At 43.9% G+C, this 16,164-nt stretch overlaps 1 protein-coding gene and 1 non-coding gene across 2 annotated transcripts in view; both read left to right on the top strand.

Moving 5' to 3' along the window:
* The first annotated feature begins 1,680 nt into the window (after positions 1 to 1,680).
* Positions 1,681 to 1,755, top strand: Trnal-caa (transfer RNA leucine (anticodon CAA)). The gene has a single exon. It is a non-coding gene; the product is annotated as a tRNA-Leu (tRNA).
* A 5,047-nt stretch (positions 1,756 to 6,802) lies between these two features.
* Positions 6,803 to 16,164, top strand: part of LOC126470407 (polyamine-transporting ATPase 13A3-like) — a 287,566-nt gene continuing 278,204 nt past the window's right edge. The window contains exon 1 of the mRNA XM_050098255.1: positions 6,803 to 7,265. Coding sequence (XP_049954212.1) covers positions 7,014 to 7,265 — 252 coding nt within the window. The 5' untranslated portion in view covers positions 6,803 to 7,013. The remainder of the gene's footprint in view (positions 7,266 to 16,164) is intronic.

The raw sequence follows: 16,164 nt of genomic DNA, 5'->3' as shown, positions 1-16,164 counted from the left end.
TGGGAAAATATATTCAAAAATTGCTATGTATAGCATATTGTTACCTTTATATATATTTTTTCCCATATAGCAAAACCTATTTATAGCATATCACTATCTTTGTTTATATACACACATCAAAAAAGTTTTGCATCACCTCGGTTCCGAGAATTCCGGAACCTGTACAGAAAATAGGAATAGAGATCAACATAAACATCATTTCCGCCCTCCTTATTGCCCATTGCATGTTGTACCACCATACAGCGATACCTTCAGAGGTGGTGCTCCAGATTGCTGTAAACAGCGGTATCTCTAATACCCAGTAGGAAGTCCTCTTGCATTGATGCATGCCTGTATTCGTCGTGGCGTACTATCCACAAGTTCATCGAGGCACTGTTGGCCCAGATTGTCCCACTCCTCAACGGTGATTCCGTGTCGATCCCTCAGAGTGGTTGGTGGGTCACGTCGTCCATAAACAGCCCTTTTCAATCTATCCAAGGCACGTTCGATAGGGTTCATGTCTGAAGAACACGCTAGCAACTCTAATCGAGCGATGTCGTTATCCTGAAGAAAGTCATTTACAAGATGTGCACGATGGGGGCGCGAATTGTCGTCCATGAAGACGAGTGCCTCGCCAATGTGCTGCCAATACGGTTGCACTATCGGTCAGAGGATGACAATCACGTATTGTGCAGCCGTTATGGCGCTTTCCATGACCACTAGCGGCGTACGTCGGCCCCACATAATGCCACCCCAAAACTGCAGGGAATCTCCACCTTGCTACACTCGCTGGACAGAGTGTCTAAGGCTTTCGGCCTGACCGGAGTACCTCCAAACACGCCTCTGACGATTGTCTGGTTGAAGGCATATGCGACACTCATTGGTGAAGAGATCGTGATGCCAATCCCGAGCGGTCCATTCGGCGTGTTGTTGGGTCCATTTGTACTGCGCTGCATGGTGTCGTGGTTGCAAAGATGGACCTCGCTATGGACGTCGGGAGTGAAGCTGCGCATCATGCAACCTATTGCACACACTTTGAGTCGTAACACGACCTGTGGCTGCACGAAAAGGATTATTCAACATGGCGGCGTTGCTGTCAGGGTTCCTCCGAGCCATTTGCCGTAGGTAGCGGTCATCCACTGCAGTAGTAGCCCTTGGGCGGCCTGAGTGAGGCATATCATCGACAGGTCGTGTCTTTCTGTATCTCCTCCATGTCCGAACAACATCACTTTGAAATTTCCTGGCAGATTAAAACTGTGTGTCGGACCGAGACTCGAACTCGGGACCTTTGCCTTTCGCGGGCAAGTGCTCTACCAACTGAGCTACCCAAGCTTCTGTTAAGTTTTGAAGGTAGGAGACGAGGTACTGGCAGAAGTAAAGCTGTGAGGATGGGGCGTGAGTCGTGCTTGGGTAGCTCAGTTGGTAGAGCACTTGCCCACAAATGGCAAAGGTCCCGAGTTCGAGTCTCGGTCCGGCACAGTGTTTTAATCTGTCAGGAAGTTTCGTATCAGCACACACTCCGCTGCAGAGTGAAAATCTCATTCTGGAAACATCCCCCAGGCTGTGGCTAAGCCATGTCTCCGCAATATCCTTTCTTTCAGGAGTGCTAGTTCTGCAAGGTTAGCAGAGCTTCTGTTAAGTTTGGAAGGTAGGAGACGAGGTACTGGCGGGAGTAAAGCTGCGAGGACGGAGCGTGAGTCGTGCTTGGGTAGCTCAGTTGGTAGAGCACTTGCCCGCAAAAGGCAAAGGTCCCGAGTTCGAGTCTCGGTCCGGCACACAGTTTTAATCTGCCAGGACGTTTCATATCAGCGCACACTGTGCTGCAGAGTGAAAATCTCATTCTGGAAACATCACTTTGGTTCACTCCAAGACGCCTAGACACTTCCCTTCCTGGTACAAAGTAACTATGCAGACGCGATCGAATCGCGGTATTCACCATCTAAGCATGGTTGAACTACAGACAGCACGAGCTGTATACCTCCTTCCTGGTGAACTGATCGGCTGTCGGACCCCCTCTGTCTAATAGGCGCTGCTCATGCATGGTTGTTTACATCTTTGGGCGAGTTTAGTGACATCTCTGAACAGTCAAAGGGGCTGTGTCTGTGGAACAATATCCACTGTCAACGTCTATCTGAACCGGGGTGATGCAAAACTTTTTTTGGTGTGTGTATATTCCCATTTGGAAGAAATTATTTTGTGTGTGGGTGGTGCTTTACGTTATGTAGATTTATATTATTCAAATAAGTGCTTTATATACACTTTTTAACTATTTCGTGAATACAAGACCACAACATTGCAACAAAATGACGTGGGATTTTCGAAGGCACCACCCTCCCAATGATCTTTCACCACAAGGAGGACAGAGAGCGGAAAACCAACGTAAACATCAATAAATGTGCATCTAAATATGAGCAGGCGTCTGAAGACGAACTTGTCGGTTAGAAACCGCTAAACGGCGTTATTTGTGTAAATAAATAGCATTATCGAAGGAAATTGGTTGTTATTTTCTTCTTTGCAAGAATCAGTCTGTATTTTGCACACAGTCACTGTCTCAAACTGTCAGTTTTCGACAAAATATCAGTCAGAAAGTAACTTACAAAATCGTATGATCTTCTATGTGCAAAAACACAATCTTGAATACTATGTAAATGGAGGTGGAGGGGGAGAATGGAAAGGAAAGTGAAGGACCTATTGATGTTAGCTGCATCGGGACTTCATGCAGAATCGGCGGGGATGAGTGAATGTGTGTGCTGGACTGGGATTCGAGCCCAGGATCGCCTACTTACAAGGCGGTTACATTAACCATTGTGCCACCAGGACACAGTGTTTACAGTACTGGTGCCGACGATCTCGGAACAGCTCTCAGCCAACCCACATTCCTACCCAGCGCCACCTATCTGCAGTCCCCGTCCATGTCCTCCACCCTCGCTTCTTTGATATTCCTGCAGCAGGTCAGACGAAATTGTGCAGCCACACCGAAGGCAGTAGATTCATTGCCCATGTCAGTGCTTGATGTCTGTTCTTTCGGATATGTCCAAAAGAGCAGACATAACATGGAATCTACAGCTGTGTTAGATGATGGCAATATATATTCATTCTGCACACAGAGAGAAGAAACACATGACTAAACAAATAGCTGACTTAAACACGTCTTAGAGCCAGATTTTCAGCGATCTCCTGTCCACACACTCTATCCTGTCTGTGCAGGGGTTATTTCAACCCACAGATTTGAACAATTTCGCTCACAGTATCAACCCCAACTTTCAGGTTTGTTCACATTCTAGTATCTGCGCAAATTCCCTGTTCACATTGGACGATCTGTCTGCACAGGTATCATGTGCGTAGACAGATTGTTGAGTGCGGACGGGCGTTAATAGCATAAATCGTGTGGACGCACGAAATTTTTTTGCAATCTTTGTCCATGCAACCAAATCACATTGGGTCGTATGAATAAACACGAGAACATTCTCCAGAGTAGATACTCAGAGCAAAAGAACATTCTCAGAAAAAATTCTCAGTTTCGTATGGATAAAAACCTCCATGAATTAAAACTACGAAGCATAAACTCTGCCCTGGGAGTTCTTTCTCACTACCTCCCCTCCTTATTGAGTATGTTGTCACCAAAGAGATTAAAATCCAACATCTTTGGTTCTCATTTTGTTTTCATTTGTGTGTGTTTGTGTTACCGAAAGTTTTTCTTACTTTATTTCTGTACCGAAATGTAAGAGTCTGAATTATCCTTTGTGAATATTATAAAAGATTATCCTGCTGTTATCAGTAAATCACAAACTCTGGCTGCAACAAGGCAGATGGTATAGTGGAAATACAACATCGTTACAGAGTTAGTTTTGTAAAAGACACTTCAGAGAACTAGATTATGAAATAACTGCACAATATGGAGCCGTGTATCAAGTCTAAGACAACTGTAAATAAGACGTGTAACATTAAGATCTCACTAAAAAATAGGGAACAAATGTTTTTGAAGTTTTTAGACGGAGAGGATTGCAAGTCAAGTACCTGCAGAATTCCTGGCAAGTCCCATTCTTTCCTGTTTTTTCATTATGGGCTTAATGTTTTGAAATTGTGAATTAGCAAAATATTTATTTTTAATGTGAAAATGAAATTCGTCTGATATTTGACCACTTTTCTGTAAAAATATCACAGTGTACTATGCATGAAATTCGACAAACTCCTCCCACTTGCTTGCTATATATACTAACTAGAAACTGAGCCATGACACACAATACTATTACTTTTTTTTATTAGGAGCTTGTGCAGTAGGTGCTTCCACCTCTGCTGTCATCTCTTCCCCAGAGGTTAGTTCGTAGGTAATTGATACTAACTGTACATTCTTCGAAACAGAAGCAGTTTTGCAGCAACTACAAATTGTCACAGCAGGCGCTACAGATCTGATGGGTCCAGAAATTGTTATACCTTCGCACTCACCTGTTTTGGGGCCGGCAAGAGTGTCGAAACGATACAGACTAAGCATGGAAACGGATGAGACGATGAATTTGTCAACTTCTGAACTGCAACGACTAGTGTTATTGTACCAATTAGATATCCTGAAGAGGAAGCAGCAGAAACTGATTCGTCAAGAACGAGGAAAACAATAGAATGAATTGCGTAATGTCACAGTACAACACCGTTTTTTAGTAACAAAATATGCTTTTTAAGTGAATGTTCGTTTACACTCTTCATTTACCGAATTCCATATCCTCTTAAAGAAGTAATTTAGTACAAATTTTGTTTTTAATGAAACAATAAGAGTAACGTAATCCAATTTGAAATGTTAAAAAATGTGTGCTCTTATTTACTGTTGTGTCAGGCAAATACCTTCACCACAGACTTGAAACATTTTTTGGGAAAGTGGAACAAAGAGATTAACTTATTCCTATTTTAAATGCTACAGGTTAAACAGTTCATGCACTTATTTACCTTAGCACTTGCCAAATGCCTTCACCATACCCTTGAAACAATTTTTGGTAATGTGGAACAAGAAGAATAACTTATTCCTGTTTTAAATGTTACAGGTCAAACAGTTTGTGCACTTATTTACTGTAGTATCTGAAAATTCTGTTCCAGTTTGAATTGTTACAGGTTAAACCATTTTTGATGAAAGTAAAATCGATGAGAGAGGAGGAAGAAAAACACTAAACAGCATTTTACTATGTGACATCAGAACACTGTTTTTTTATTTTCATCAAAATATTATTGTATCTGAAGAAGAAAAAATATTTTAATTACAAAAAATACATGAGTTAGGTTTAATTATACAATGTTTTGACGTATTACATTAACAATTTCTCGCCCTCTATTTGTTCCTCTTCCTCTTTTGCCAATATAGGAAGATTGTTGTCACTAGGTGGCTCAAAATCCTCATCCCCTCTATGTTTTGCTATGTTGTACAAAACGAAACAGGATACTATTACACAGAGGATTTTTGTTTCAGCAGGCCTTATTTTATTTGGCAGAATTGGGAAACACCATTTTACCTGACCAATGCACCGTTTAATTATCACCCTTTCCTTAGAGTGAAGTCTGTTGTACGCCCTCTCATCAGATGTTTCGCGGTTTTGAAACGTTGTCATTAACCACGATGCAATGCCATGTCCTTTGACTCCTAAACTTAAGGTATTGTACTGGTTCTCTCGAAATATTCGGTACACGTCTGAGTTTCTCCATATCCTAGTGTCATGTACAGACCCAGGCCATGAAGCATCAACATTCGTAAACATTTCACTGTAATTAAATGTCGCCTACACATTTATAGATGGAACGCCCTTTCGATTAACATATTGGTCTCCATGTGTAGAAGGTTTTATTATAGGTATATGCGTTAAGTCTAGCGCCCCCACTGCACATGGAAATCTGTATCTAGACTGCCACTTAACTTTAGCTGTTTATAGTTCGTTAATGTTTCTCGGAAATCGGATCCACAACGGTGTTTTTCTGTTAACCTGCTGCATACATATGAAAATGTTAGTGATACTGTTGTCTGGTGTATTCCTAAGTCTTCTCCTACACCAGTCTGAAAGCCTGGATCCTCTAAATAGCGCAAAAATGTTTTCATTTTGCATTCGTTGCAAAGGGCACTTCCTCTTCTTTCGTTGTTTTCGGGAAGAAAGTGATTCGCCGGCCAAATAATGTTTTCACTGATAAATCAATATAAACTTCTACAGTTTCTTTCTTCTGTGTTCCTTCGTAGTATGTATATCTTTTTCTGCCTTTCGAGAACCATAAATACCGCCATTTTCACTAAAAACACTCGGTAACACTTAACCACAGCAGTACTATCTCAGCTTGAAGTATGCTACGGAGCTCACTTACGAAAACAGAGTGAGAGAATGTTCTCCGCTTGTGAGAAAGTTCTCTGGTTTTATTCATACGAAATCGGAGAATATTCTTTGTTTTGGGCAACTTCCCCACCCTTCAACTCATGCTGAGAACATACTCGATTAAGTATATTCTCAGACTTGTTTTATTCATGCCAGTCAGAGAACTTTCTCCGAACATCTGAGTATAAAGTTTTTTTTTTCTTCTTTATTGTGATTTTGATCACCTTACACAAGGCGGGCTGTCAGCAGCAGAGTGAGTATGGAGTATATTCTCCGTTTTATTTATACAACCCATTGTGTGGATTGGCCGCAAGTGACGTCACGAACATTAGCCAATCACTGAATCACCAAAGCACAGCGAGATTATGCCGAAACGCTTCTGCTGACTAGGCGATACCCACAGAGTTTTCTTTGTCCGTAAGTGTTGTGCAAGGAAGTTCTTTGCTAACGCCGCGCCTGTTTGACAAATAACATCTCTGTTTTTTAAACTTACGTCAAGTGACAGCAGACGGATTTTCCTTGGAGAGTGCATGTCTTGGTGTCCTTTGTTTTCCCTGTTCTGTGTAATGGTCACATGATGAAAGAGTTGCTTCGTCTGGATTTTAGTCATTCCTTATCAGTATTTAGATTGTATTTCAGTTTGCCTTCCTGAATCAGACTACTGTGTATGTGCGTGTGTTTGTTCTCCAGTATAGAATGTGTGGCGTCTTACCAAATAGTCATGTCGAGTACGAAAGTTTGCAAGATGAAACAGTACAAATTATTGAAGACGAAGTCCTCGTAAAATGTTGGGGGTATAAATGTAACTGTGCCAAAACATTCTTGTTTTATATTTCATCGATTTTACTTGTTGGAACGCCTTATTTAGTGCTTCATTGGTGGTCTCACTACGAGGCCTACCTAAAATGTTCAAGGTGTTCATTATCAGACGCTGACCATGTACTTCTTGTGAGTATATTGCTTTCTTATACGTAGTTTTAAAGTCTTAATTTCTTAGTTCAATCAGTCACACTTATTTTCCATTAGACCAAGCGCTTTAGCTAGGTTTGTTAATGGTGTGTTTCATAAACATTTACACTTTATTATGTTATTGTTCTTCTGGGATAATAGACATGCTCGAAAAATTCAGCAATTGGAAATTTCAAGTAATCATTCACGATGCTTAGAACATTGTGATTTCATTGAGAATGTGGGTATAACGTAGGTGACTGTTTTGGTCTTTAGGAAGTAGAATTCTTGTTAATCTGTAAGAATATAATGGGCGTGTATGGTCCTGTACGTGACTTACAGCTGTATAAAAATTAGCTTCTTTTTTAAGTGTTTCCCTAGCAACTTGCTAACCACACAGTCGTCACTTAGCTAGCTGCTGTGTCTCTTACATCTTAAGTTGTTGAAAGTATCAATGGCTCATGTTTTATCAGTTTCTGAGCAAATCAGTTGCCCATGTTTCTTAAGTCGGAGCTTATAGGCCACTGTAACGTTCATTGCAGTCATTAAGTTAATTATGGAGTATTGTTTGTTTATTTAAATAGGCTAGTTTCCTTGACTGATGACCACAGCTGTTAAGTCCCATAGTGCTCAGAGCCATTTTGAGCTAGTTTCCTTGTTTTCTGTTGCACGCCACTCAAATCTTAGAATTAACTGGTGAACAATGGAGAGAACGCACTGACTGAAACTACTGCTCTTGCCATAACTACATCTTAAAGGCTCACGACTCTTACTATTAAAACACTGTAGTGTTCAGACACACAAGTTAATGAATGCGTAACTTGGATGGAATCTGAGTTACCTGATTAGTGTTGAGAAGCTGAAAATAGTTGAGAAGCTGAAAATACTAGCAAATTTAAACAAAGTGATTAACCAGTGCTTAGATGAAGACTAGTGTGATGAGGAAATAAGTGGTGGTGTAGTTGTATTTTTCAATGGAGTACGAAATGTGAAGCTAGTGGCATGTGCACTGGTGGCACATTCTTTCTTGAAAGCATTTTGACACATTACTTCAGTGTCCTGCAGTAAACAGTATCTTTGCTTTCTGAATATTTTATAAGATTTGCAACTAGACTGAAGGCTTGTAAGAGATAGAATCCAGTATGTCATCCTGAATATGAAGATTCCATGTCAAGTGAAAGTAACAATTGATGACCCTCACATAAGTGACCTATGGCTATTATTACACTCTTATGTTTCTAAATGACTTTGAATATTCTGTTGGCAGTGCTCTGGGTCTTTGAAAATGAAATGTTAGAATGAAAGTTTTTGTAAAATGCAGAACTACTTTGGACAGCATGTTTGCAAATAATGCAGTTGATTTTCAGATAAACAAGTTTAATACAACATTCTTAACCAGGCAGAATTAGCCTACATTTTTACCTACGTCTTGTGTAATAAGTCATTACCACCAGTCATTGAAATTAAAATATTTGTGTGATATCATTCACTGTTACCTAGCATGGAATATGTGCCTACACCTCTCACATTTGCAGATGCCGGACTAAGGACCCCTAGTAGAACTTCTGTATTGGTAATGAGAGGAATGTTACACATTCTCAGGATGAATATCACATTGGACTGATTTGGGTTCATGAAATTACATTTTGTACAAAATCTTGGAACTTTCTGATAGGTTAAAACAGTGCGCAGGATCACGACTCTAACCGGGGACCTTTGTCCTTCATGGGCAAGTGAACTATAGACTGAACTCCAAAATGAGATTTTCACTCTGCAGCGTGGTGTGCGCTGATATGAAACTTCCTGGCAGATTAAAACTGTGTGCCCGACCGAGACTCGAACTCGGGACCTTTGCCTTTCGCGGGCAAGTGCTCTACCATCTAAGCTACCGAAGCACGACTCACGCCCGGTCCTCACAGCTTTACTTCTGCCAGTATCTCATCTCCTACCTTCCAAACTTTACAGAAGCTCTCCTGCTCTCAGGAGTGCTAGTTCTGCAAGGTTCGCAGGAGAGCTTCTGTAAAGTTTTGAAGGTAGGAGATGAGATACTGGCAGAAGTAAAGCTGTGAGGACCGGGCGTGAGTCGTGCTTCGGTAGCTCAGATGGTAGAGCACTTGCCCGCGAAAGGCAAAGGTCCCGAGTTATAGTGTCGGTCGGGCACTCAGTTTTAATCTGCCAGGAAGTTTTATAGACTGAACTATCCAAGCACAACTCACAGCTCGCCCCCAGTCTCTCCTGCAGAAGGCTCGTTATCTCATTAAAACTACAACAGCCTACAGCTATTTGAACTAGCTTACTGTATTCAAGTTGTGATCTTCCTCTACAATTTTTGCCCTTCACACTACCCTTCATTACCAAAATGATAGTTCCTTGATGCCTCAGGATATGTCGTATCAACTGATCTCTTCTTTTAGTCTATAGCTGGTAAAGCACTGTGAAGTGCATGGCAGAGGGTACATCCCATTGTACCAATTGTTACGGTTTCTTCCCATTCCTGAATGCCTCTGTATGTGCTTATCATCATGTACCCTACATGAGCGATACAGAGGGGGGTTGTAGTATATTCCTGGAGTCATCATTCACAGCTGTTTCTTGAAACTTTGTTAGTAGACTTTTTTGGGATAGTTTGTTTACCTTAGAGTCTGTGAGTCCAGTTATTTCAACAGCTTAGTGACACTCTCCCATGAATCAAACAAACCTGTGACCATTCATGCTGCCCTTCTCTATATACATTCAGTATCCCCTATTTGTCCTATGGTATGAGTCCCACACACCACATGTAGACTTACTGCACTTTGCCAGTATTCTACCAATAAACCAAAGTCTGCCACCTGTTTTAGCCACAACTGAGCCTATATGATCATTCCATTTCATATCCCTTTGAAGAATTACAAGCAGGTATTTGTACGAGTTGGTCAATTGTAGCTGTGACTCGTTGATCTTATAATCATAGGATATTATGTGTTTTAGTTTTGTGAAGTGCACAATTGTACCTATTTGAACTTTTAAATCAAATTACCAATCTTTACACCACTTCGAGATCTTATCAAGATCTGACTGAATATTTATGCAGTTTCTTTCAGACGGTACTTCATTATAGATAACTGTGTCAGCTGCAAAAAGTACGACCTTGCTATTGATGTTGTCTACAAGGTCATTAATGTGCAACATGAACAGTAAGGGTCCCAACACACTTCCCTAGGGCACACCTGAAGTTACTTCGACATTTAACAGTGTGTCTCCATACAAGATAATGTGCTGTATCCTCCATACCAAAAAGTCCTCAATCCAGTCCAGTCACAAATTTCACATGATACCCATTATGATCGTACTTGTGGAAATAAGCATTGGTATGTTACTGAGTCATATGCATTTCAGAAGTCAAGAAATATTGCATCTACCACCTGCCTTGATCCAAAGGTTTCAGTATGTCGTGTGAGAAAAGTGCAAGTTGAGTTTCACATGATCGATGTGTGTGGAATCCATGCTGGTTGTCATGGAGGAGATCATTCTGTCCGAGATATCTTATTATATTTGGGGTCATAATATTTTCAAAGAGTCTACAACAAATTATTGCCCCCCCCCCCCCCCGGGGGTCCACAACTCTTTTGTGGATACGTGCGTAGTGAGCACGGGACCCCAAGGTAGTGTGGCCGTTTTTCCTTTCCAGGCTGCATACCTTCCTTTTCCACATCCTTCCCCATCCCCCATCTCTACCCCCCCCCCTCACCTCCGCCTCTTCCCTTCCCTTTCTCCCCCTCTGGGAGTATGTTCAGTGCCTACGTCCAGAGACAGTCACTGGAAACTGTAAAACACTCTTCTTCGCTTTCTCTGCTGGCAAGTCTCTGTCCTTCCTTTGTCCTTCTCTTTTCCTTACCTCTTCTCTTTACCCTCTCCTCCGCTGCGGTGTTTGAGACCTCTGTTCTTTACTTTTCTTTTCTTTGTTCCTCCCTTTCTCTTTCTTCCTCCCTGTGCATGTCTAAAGACCAACCCACGCATTCCCACGCGTAGCCGGTGATGGGGTAACGTGTAATTCCCCACCCCGGGTAGACAGGTAGGATACATATGTACCCCCTGGTAACAGCCAGGCCCAGGGAGGGGTGATAACCCGAGCTGGTACCTTCCGAAAGTGCCGATTGGTCCCTCCATCTGTTTCTCGGGAGTTGTGACCTGAGGTGTGAACAATCGCCTAAGACGGGAGTGCCCTCAGAGAGGCCCCCCCACAAGGAAGGAACACGCCATCGGAGATGCCGGTAATCATGGGGGATACTTCCGCAATGGTTTCCTCATCATCTACTATGTCTGCTCACAAGCGAAAGTTAAATGAGTCTCAGCCACAGACTATTCTTCCATCAGTGCCGCAGTTCCTTGTTATTTCTCGGTTGGATGAAGGTCAAGTCTTCTCCACAGTCAACCCTTTCATTATTCAGAAAGGTGTCAACGCAATTGCAGGTCCTGTAAAGTCTTGTTCCCGATTATGAAATGGCAGCTTGTTGGTAGAAACAGTCAGTGACCTCCAGGCACAGAAATTTCTGTGTACTTCACTGCCATACACCTTCCCTGTGTGAGTGGAAGCGCACCGCACTTTAAATTCATCATGTGGGGTGGTTTATACATGCTCCCTTGACGGATTGTCCGACAAGGAAATTCAAAACTACCTGTCTGACCAGGGCGTAATGGCTGTTCGAGTCATGAAAAGGGTTGACAAGGACTTGGTTCCAACCCGTACTGTCTTCTTGACATTTGACAGAGTTCAACTTCCATCGAACATAAAAGCAGGCTATGAGATAATTTCCGTTCGCCCTTATATCCCAAACCCTACGCATTGCTATCGGTGTCAGCGGTTCAATCATACCAGCCAGTCATGTTCCAATCCGGCAAAATGCATTACGTGTGGCAAAGATGCCCATGACAGTGCTTGTCCACCTCCACCCCCTCGTTGCATCAACTGTATGGGTGACCACGCTGCTTCCTCTAGAGATTGCCTTAGTTTCAAAGATGAATGGCTCATTCAGGAAATCAGAGTGAAGGAAAAGGTGTTGACCTTTGCTGCTCAAAAGTTATTCGCCAGTCGAAAGCCCACTGTGCGTCACGCAGGTAAATACAGCACTGTCCTTGCCTCTCCTCGACCTACAAAGGATGCAGCCATGCAGACTTGTGATCTCACCTTTAGTGTCACAGTCATCAGATCGGCCAGTAGAAAGATTGCCCGTTCAACCTCCCCACTAACACCTGCTCACTCTATGGCTCACCCTTCATCGGGTTCTGCTAAATCACGAGCCCCAAAATCAGACACCCGGACTTCCAAAAACGAGCCTACTCGTGAAGATTTTTTATGTACCCCGACTTCACAACTGTCGATTCCTCCCTGATCTCAACGTCCTGTTTCAAAGAAGGCTAATAAGAAACCCAGTTCCTCTCCTTCTCCACCACGGCATGTCTCTTCTACAGCACCACCTGGCGGTAACCGCCCCCCCCCCCCCCCGGCCGTCGTCTGTGTCGCCAAGGCATGCAGCTGGCAGCCGATCAACCGGCCGATCACTGGTGGCAGGAGCTGCTCCCAAACAACCTCTGGATCAGGATCTTCTGCCTTCGGCTGAATGCTGTTCCACGCTGTCAGCCGTCGGCTCTGAGCAGTCATTGAGTTGAGGGCAACCTTGGCCACGTTCTTCCCTTTTCTGTCCACCCTTTGTCCATTATCCATTGAAATATCCGTGGCATTTGAACCAATTGGGATGAATTGTTGATCCTCTTACGATCCTACTTGCCGCTCATCTTCTGTCTTCAGGAAACAAAGCTGCGTCCCCACCATCGCTTTGTTTTCCCTCATTTTCAGTCAGTCTGATTTGATCTCCCCTCTGTTGAAGGCACTCCAGCACATGGAGGACTCGTGATTCTTCTCCATGATACTTTCTATTACCACTCAGTCCCCTTAAACACTTCCTTCCAAGCTGTTGCTGTCCATCTTTCCCATTCTGGATACACCTTCTCTCTTTGTACTGTATACGTTCCATTGTCCACACCAACGGCAAGAGCTGATCTCCTTCATCTTCTTGGTCAGCTTCCGCCCACCTATTTGCAGGTTGGGGACTTCAATGCCCACCACCCGCTTTGGGGATCTCCGCGTCCTTGCCCGTGCGGCTCACTATTGATAGATGTCTTCCACCAAGTGGATCTTGTTTGCCTGAGCACTGGGGACCCTACATTTTTGTCTGCCTCCACGACAAATTTCTCTCACATGGACCTTTCTGTTGGTACTGTTTTGCTAGCTCGGTGCTTTGAATGGTTCGCTCTTGCTGATACACACTCGAGTGACCACTTTCCATGTGTCCTTAGATTGCAGCCACAACTGCCATATATGTGCCCGTGACACTGGAAGTTTGCCCAAGTCGATTGGACTCTTTTTTTCGTCACTAGCGACATTCGATGATCGTCACTTTCCTAGCGTCGACGATGAGGTCACTCATATTACAGAAGTTATTCTTACAGCTGCAGAATGTTCAATACCTTGCACCTCCGATTTGCCCCAGCACCCGCCAGTTCCTTGGTGGAATGAGGCATGCCGTGATTCAATACGTGAGCGGCGACGTACTCTTCGCGTTTTCCGCAACCATCCTATTTTGGCCAACTGTATCCGCTATAAGCAGTTCCACGCGCGATGCCGTCGCATCATCTGCGATAGGAAGAAGGCAAGCTGGGACTTCTTTACTAGCTCATTTAACACCTGCACTTCCTCCTCGGAAGTTTGGAGTCGGATTCAATGGTTATCTGGCGCGCCTAGTTTCTCCCTGGTCTCTGGGCTCACTGTCGCGCATGATACCTTGGTGGACCCCATCGCAATTTCTAATTCATTGGGTCAACACTTTGCTGAGATTTTAAGCTCTTCAAATTACCCGCCAGCCTTTCTCTCGAAGAAACGTGCAGCAGAAGTGCGACCTCTTGCTTTCTCCTCTCAAAATCGCGGAAGCTATAATACTGTTTTCTCCGTGAGGGAACTCCAACACGCACTCTCTTCTTCTTGCTCTTGTGCCCCAGAACCGGATGGTATCCACATCCAAATGTTTCTGCATTTATCATACCGTAGTCTGCGCTACCTCCTTTGCCTTTATAATCGAATTTGGACCGACAGTACTTTTCCCAGAAGATGGCGGGAAGCTATTGTCATTCCTGTTCCAAAACCTGGAAAGGACAAACATCTCCCTTCTAGCTATTGCCCCATTTCTCTCATGAGTAGTGTATGTAAGGTTTTGGAGCGTATGGTGAATTGCTGTTTAGCCTGGTGGCAGGAGTCCCGAAGTCTTTTAACACCTGCCCAATGCGGTTTCCGAAAGCATCGTTCTGTCATTGACCATCTTGTTGCTCTCTCCACTTATATCATGAACAATTTTCTCAGGAAATGCCAAACGGTAGCAATATTTTTTGATCTGGAGAGAGCATACGATACCTGTTGGAGGACAGGCATCCTCCGCACACTGTTCTCTTGGGGCTTTCGAGGTCGGCTGCCCCTTTTTCTTCATGAATTTATGGCAGAGTGCACATTTAAAGTGCGGGTGAGCACTACTTTCTCCTGTACTTTCTCCCAAGAAAACGGGGTACCCCAGGGCTCTGTGCTAAGTGTTGTACTGTTTGCCATTGCCATAAATCCAATTATGGATTGTCTCCTTCCCGATGTCTCGGGCTCCCTCTTTGTGGACGATTTTGTGATCTCATACAGCTCTCGACGGACCAGCCTTCTTGAACGACGTCTTCAAGTATGTCTCGATTGCCTCCACTCTTGGAGGAACCGGCTTCCGCTTTTCTCCCAATAAGACTGTTTGCGTCAATTTTTGGTGTCATATGGAGTTTCTTCTGCCTTCCTTACATCTAGGCCCTGTCAACCTTCCGTTCTTGGAAGTCACTAAATTCTTGGGTCTTATGTTTGACAGAAAACTGTGCTGGTCCTCCCACGTTTCCTATCTTTCGGCTTGCTGTCTACGATCCCTCAACACCCTTCGTGTCCTGAATGGTACCTCCTGGGGAGCGGACCGAGTGGTCCTTCTCCACCGCTATTGCACCTTAGTGCACTCGAAATTGGACTATGGAACCATAGTTTACTTCTCTGCTTGGCTGTCTCTTCTTTGGCGTCTTGACTCTGTCCACCACCGTGGATTACGTTTAGCGTCTGGAGCTTTCTACACCAGCCCTGTGGAAAGCCTTAATGCTGAGACTGCTGAACCTCCGCTGTCCAATCAGCGAGCTGTCCTTCTGAGTCGTTATGCTAGCCATCTGTCTTCCATGCCTGCTAATCTAGCCCATGACCTTTTTTTTCGACGCCTCCCTGGATTTAGGGTATGCAGGCCGCCCTTTTTCTCTACTACCACTGGGAGTCCGCCTCTGTCAACTGCTACATTCTCTTTCCTTCCAGTTTCCTAAAACTTTCTTGACAACTTGGGGTATAGCACTGCCTTGGCTCTGGCCCCGGACCTGCCTGCTCTGTGACCTTTGTCATTTTCCCAAGGATGGTACCCCTTGTTTAACGTCGGGCATTTGCTGCTCTATGCGCATAAATGAAGGATGCCACATATATTTACACTGATGGCTCAAAAACATAATTTGGTGTTGCTAGTGCCTATATTGCTGGCAACACCCCTAATCGATTTCGGCTTCCCAACCAGTGTTCAGTTTTTACTGCGGAGCTTTTCGCTGTTCTCCAGGCTGTCCAATACATCCGTTGCCATTAGCGGCTACAGTATATTATATGCTCAGATTTGCTCAGCTCTCTCCTCAGTCTCCAAGCTCTCTACCCTGTTGTCCACCCTGTGGTCCACCGGATTCAGGACTGCCTGCACTTGCTCCACTTTGGGGGGCGTCTCTGTGGCGTTCCTCTGGATCCCAGGACATGTTGGTATCTGTGGAAACA

Source organism: Schistocerca serialis, chromosome 3 (assembly GCF_023864345.2).
Source record: "Schistocerca serialis cubense isolate TAMUIC-IGC-003099 chromosome 3, iqSchSeri2.2, whole genome shotgun sequence".
Lineage (NCBI taxonomy): Eukaryota > Metazoa > Arthropoda > Insecta > Orthoptera > Acrididae > Schistocerca > Schistocerca serialis.
This window is presented reverse-complemented; position numbering and strand designations above follow the sequence as displayed.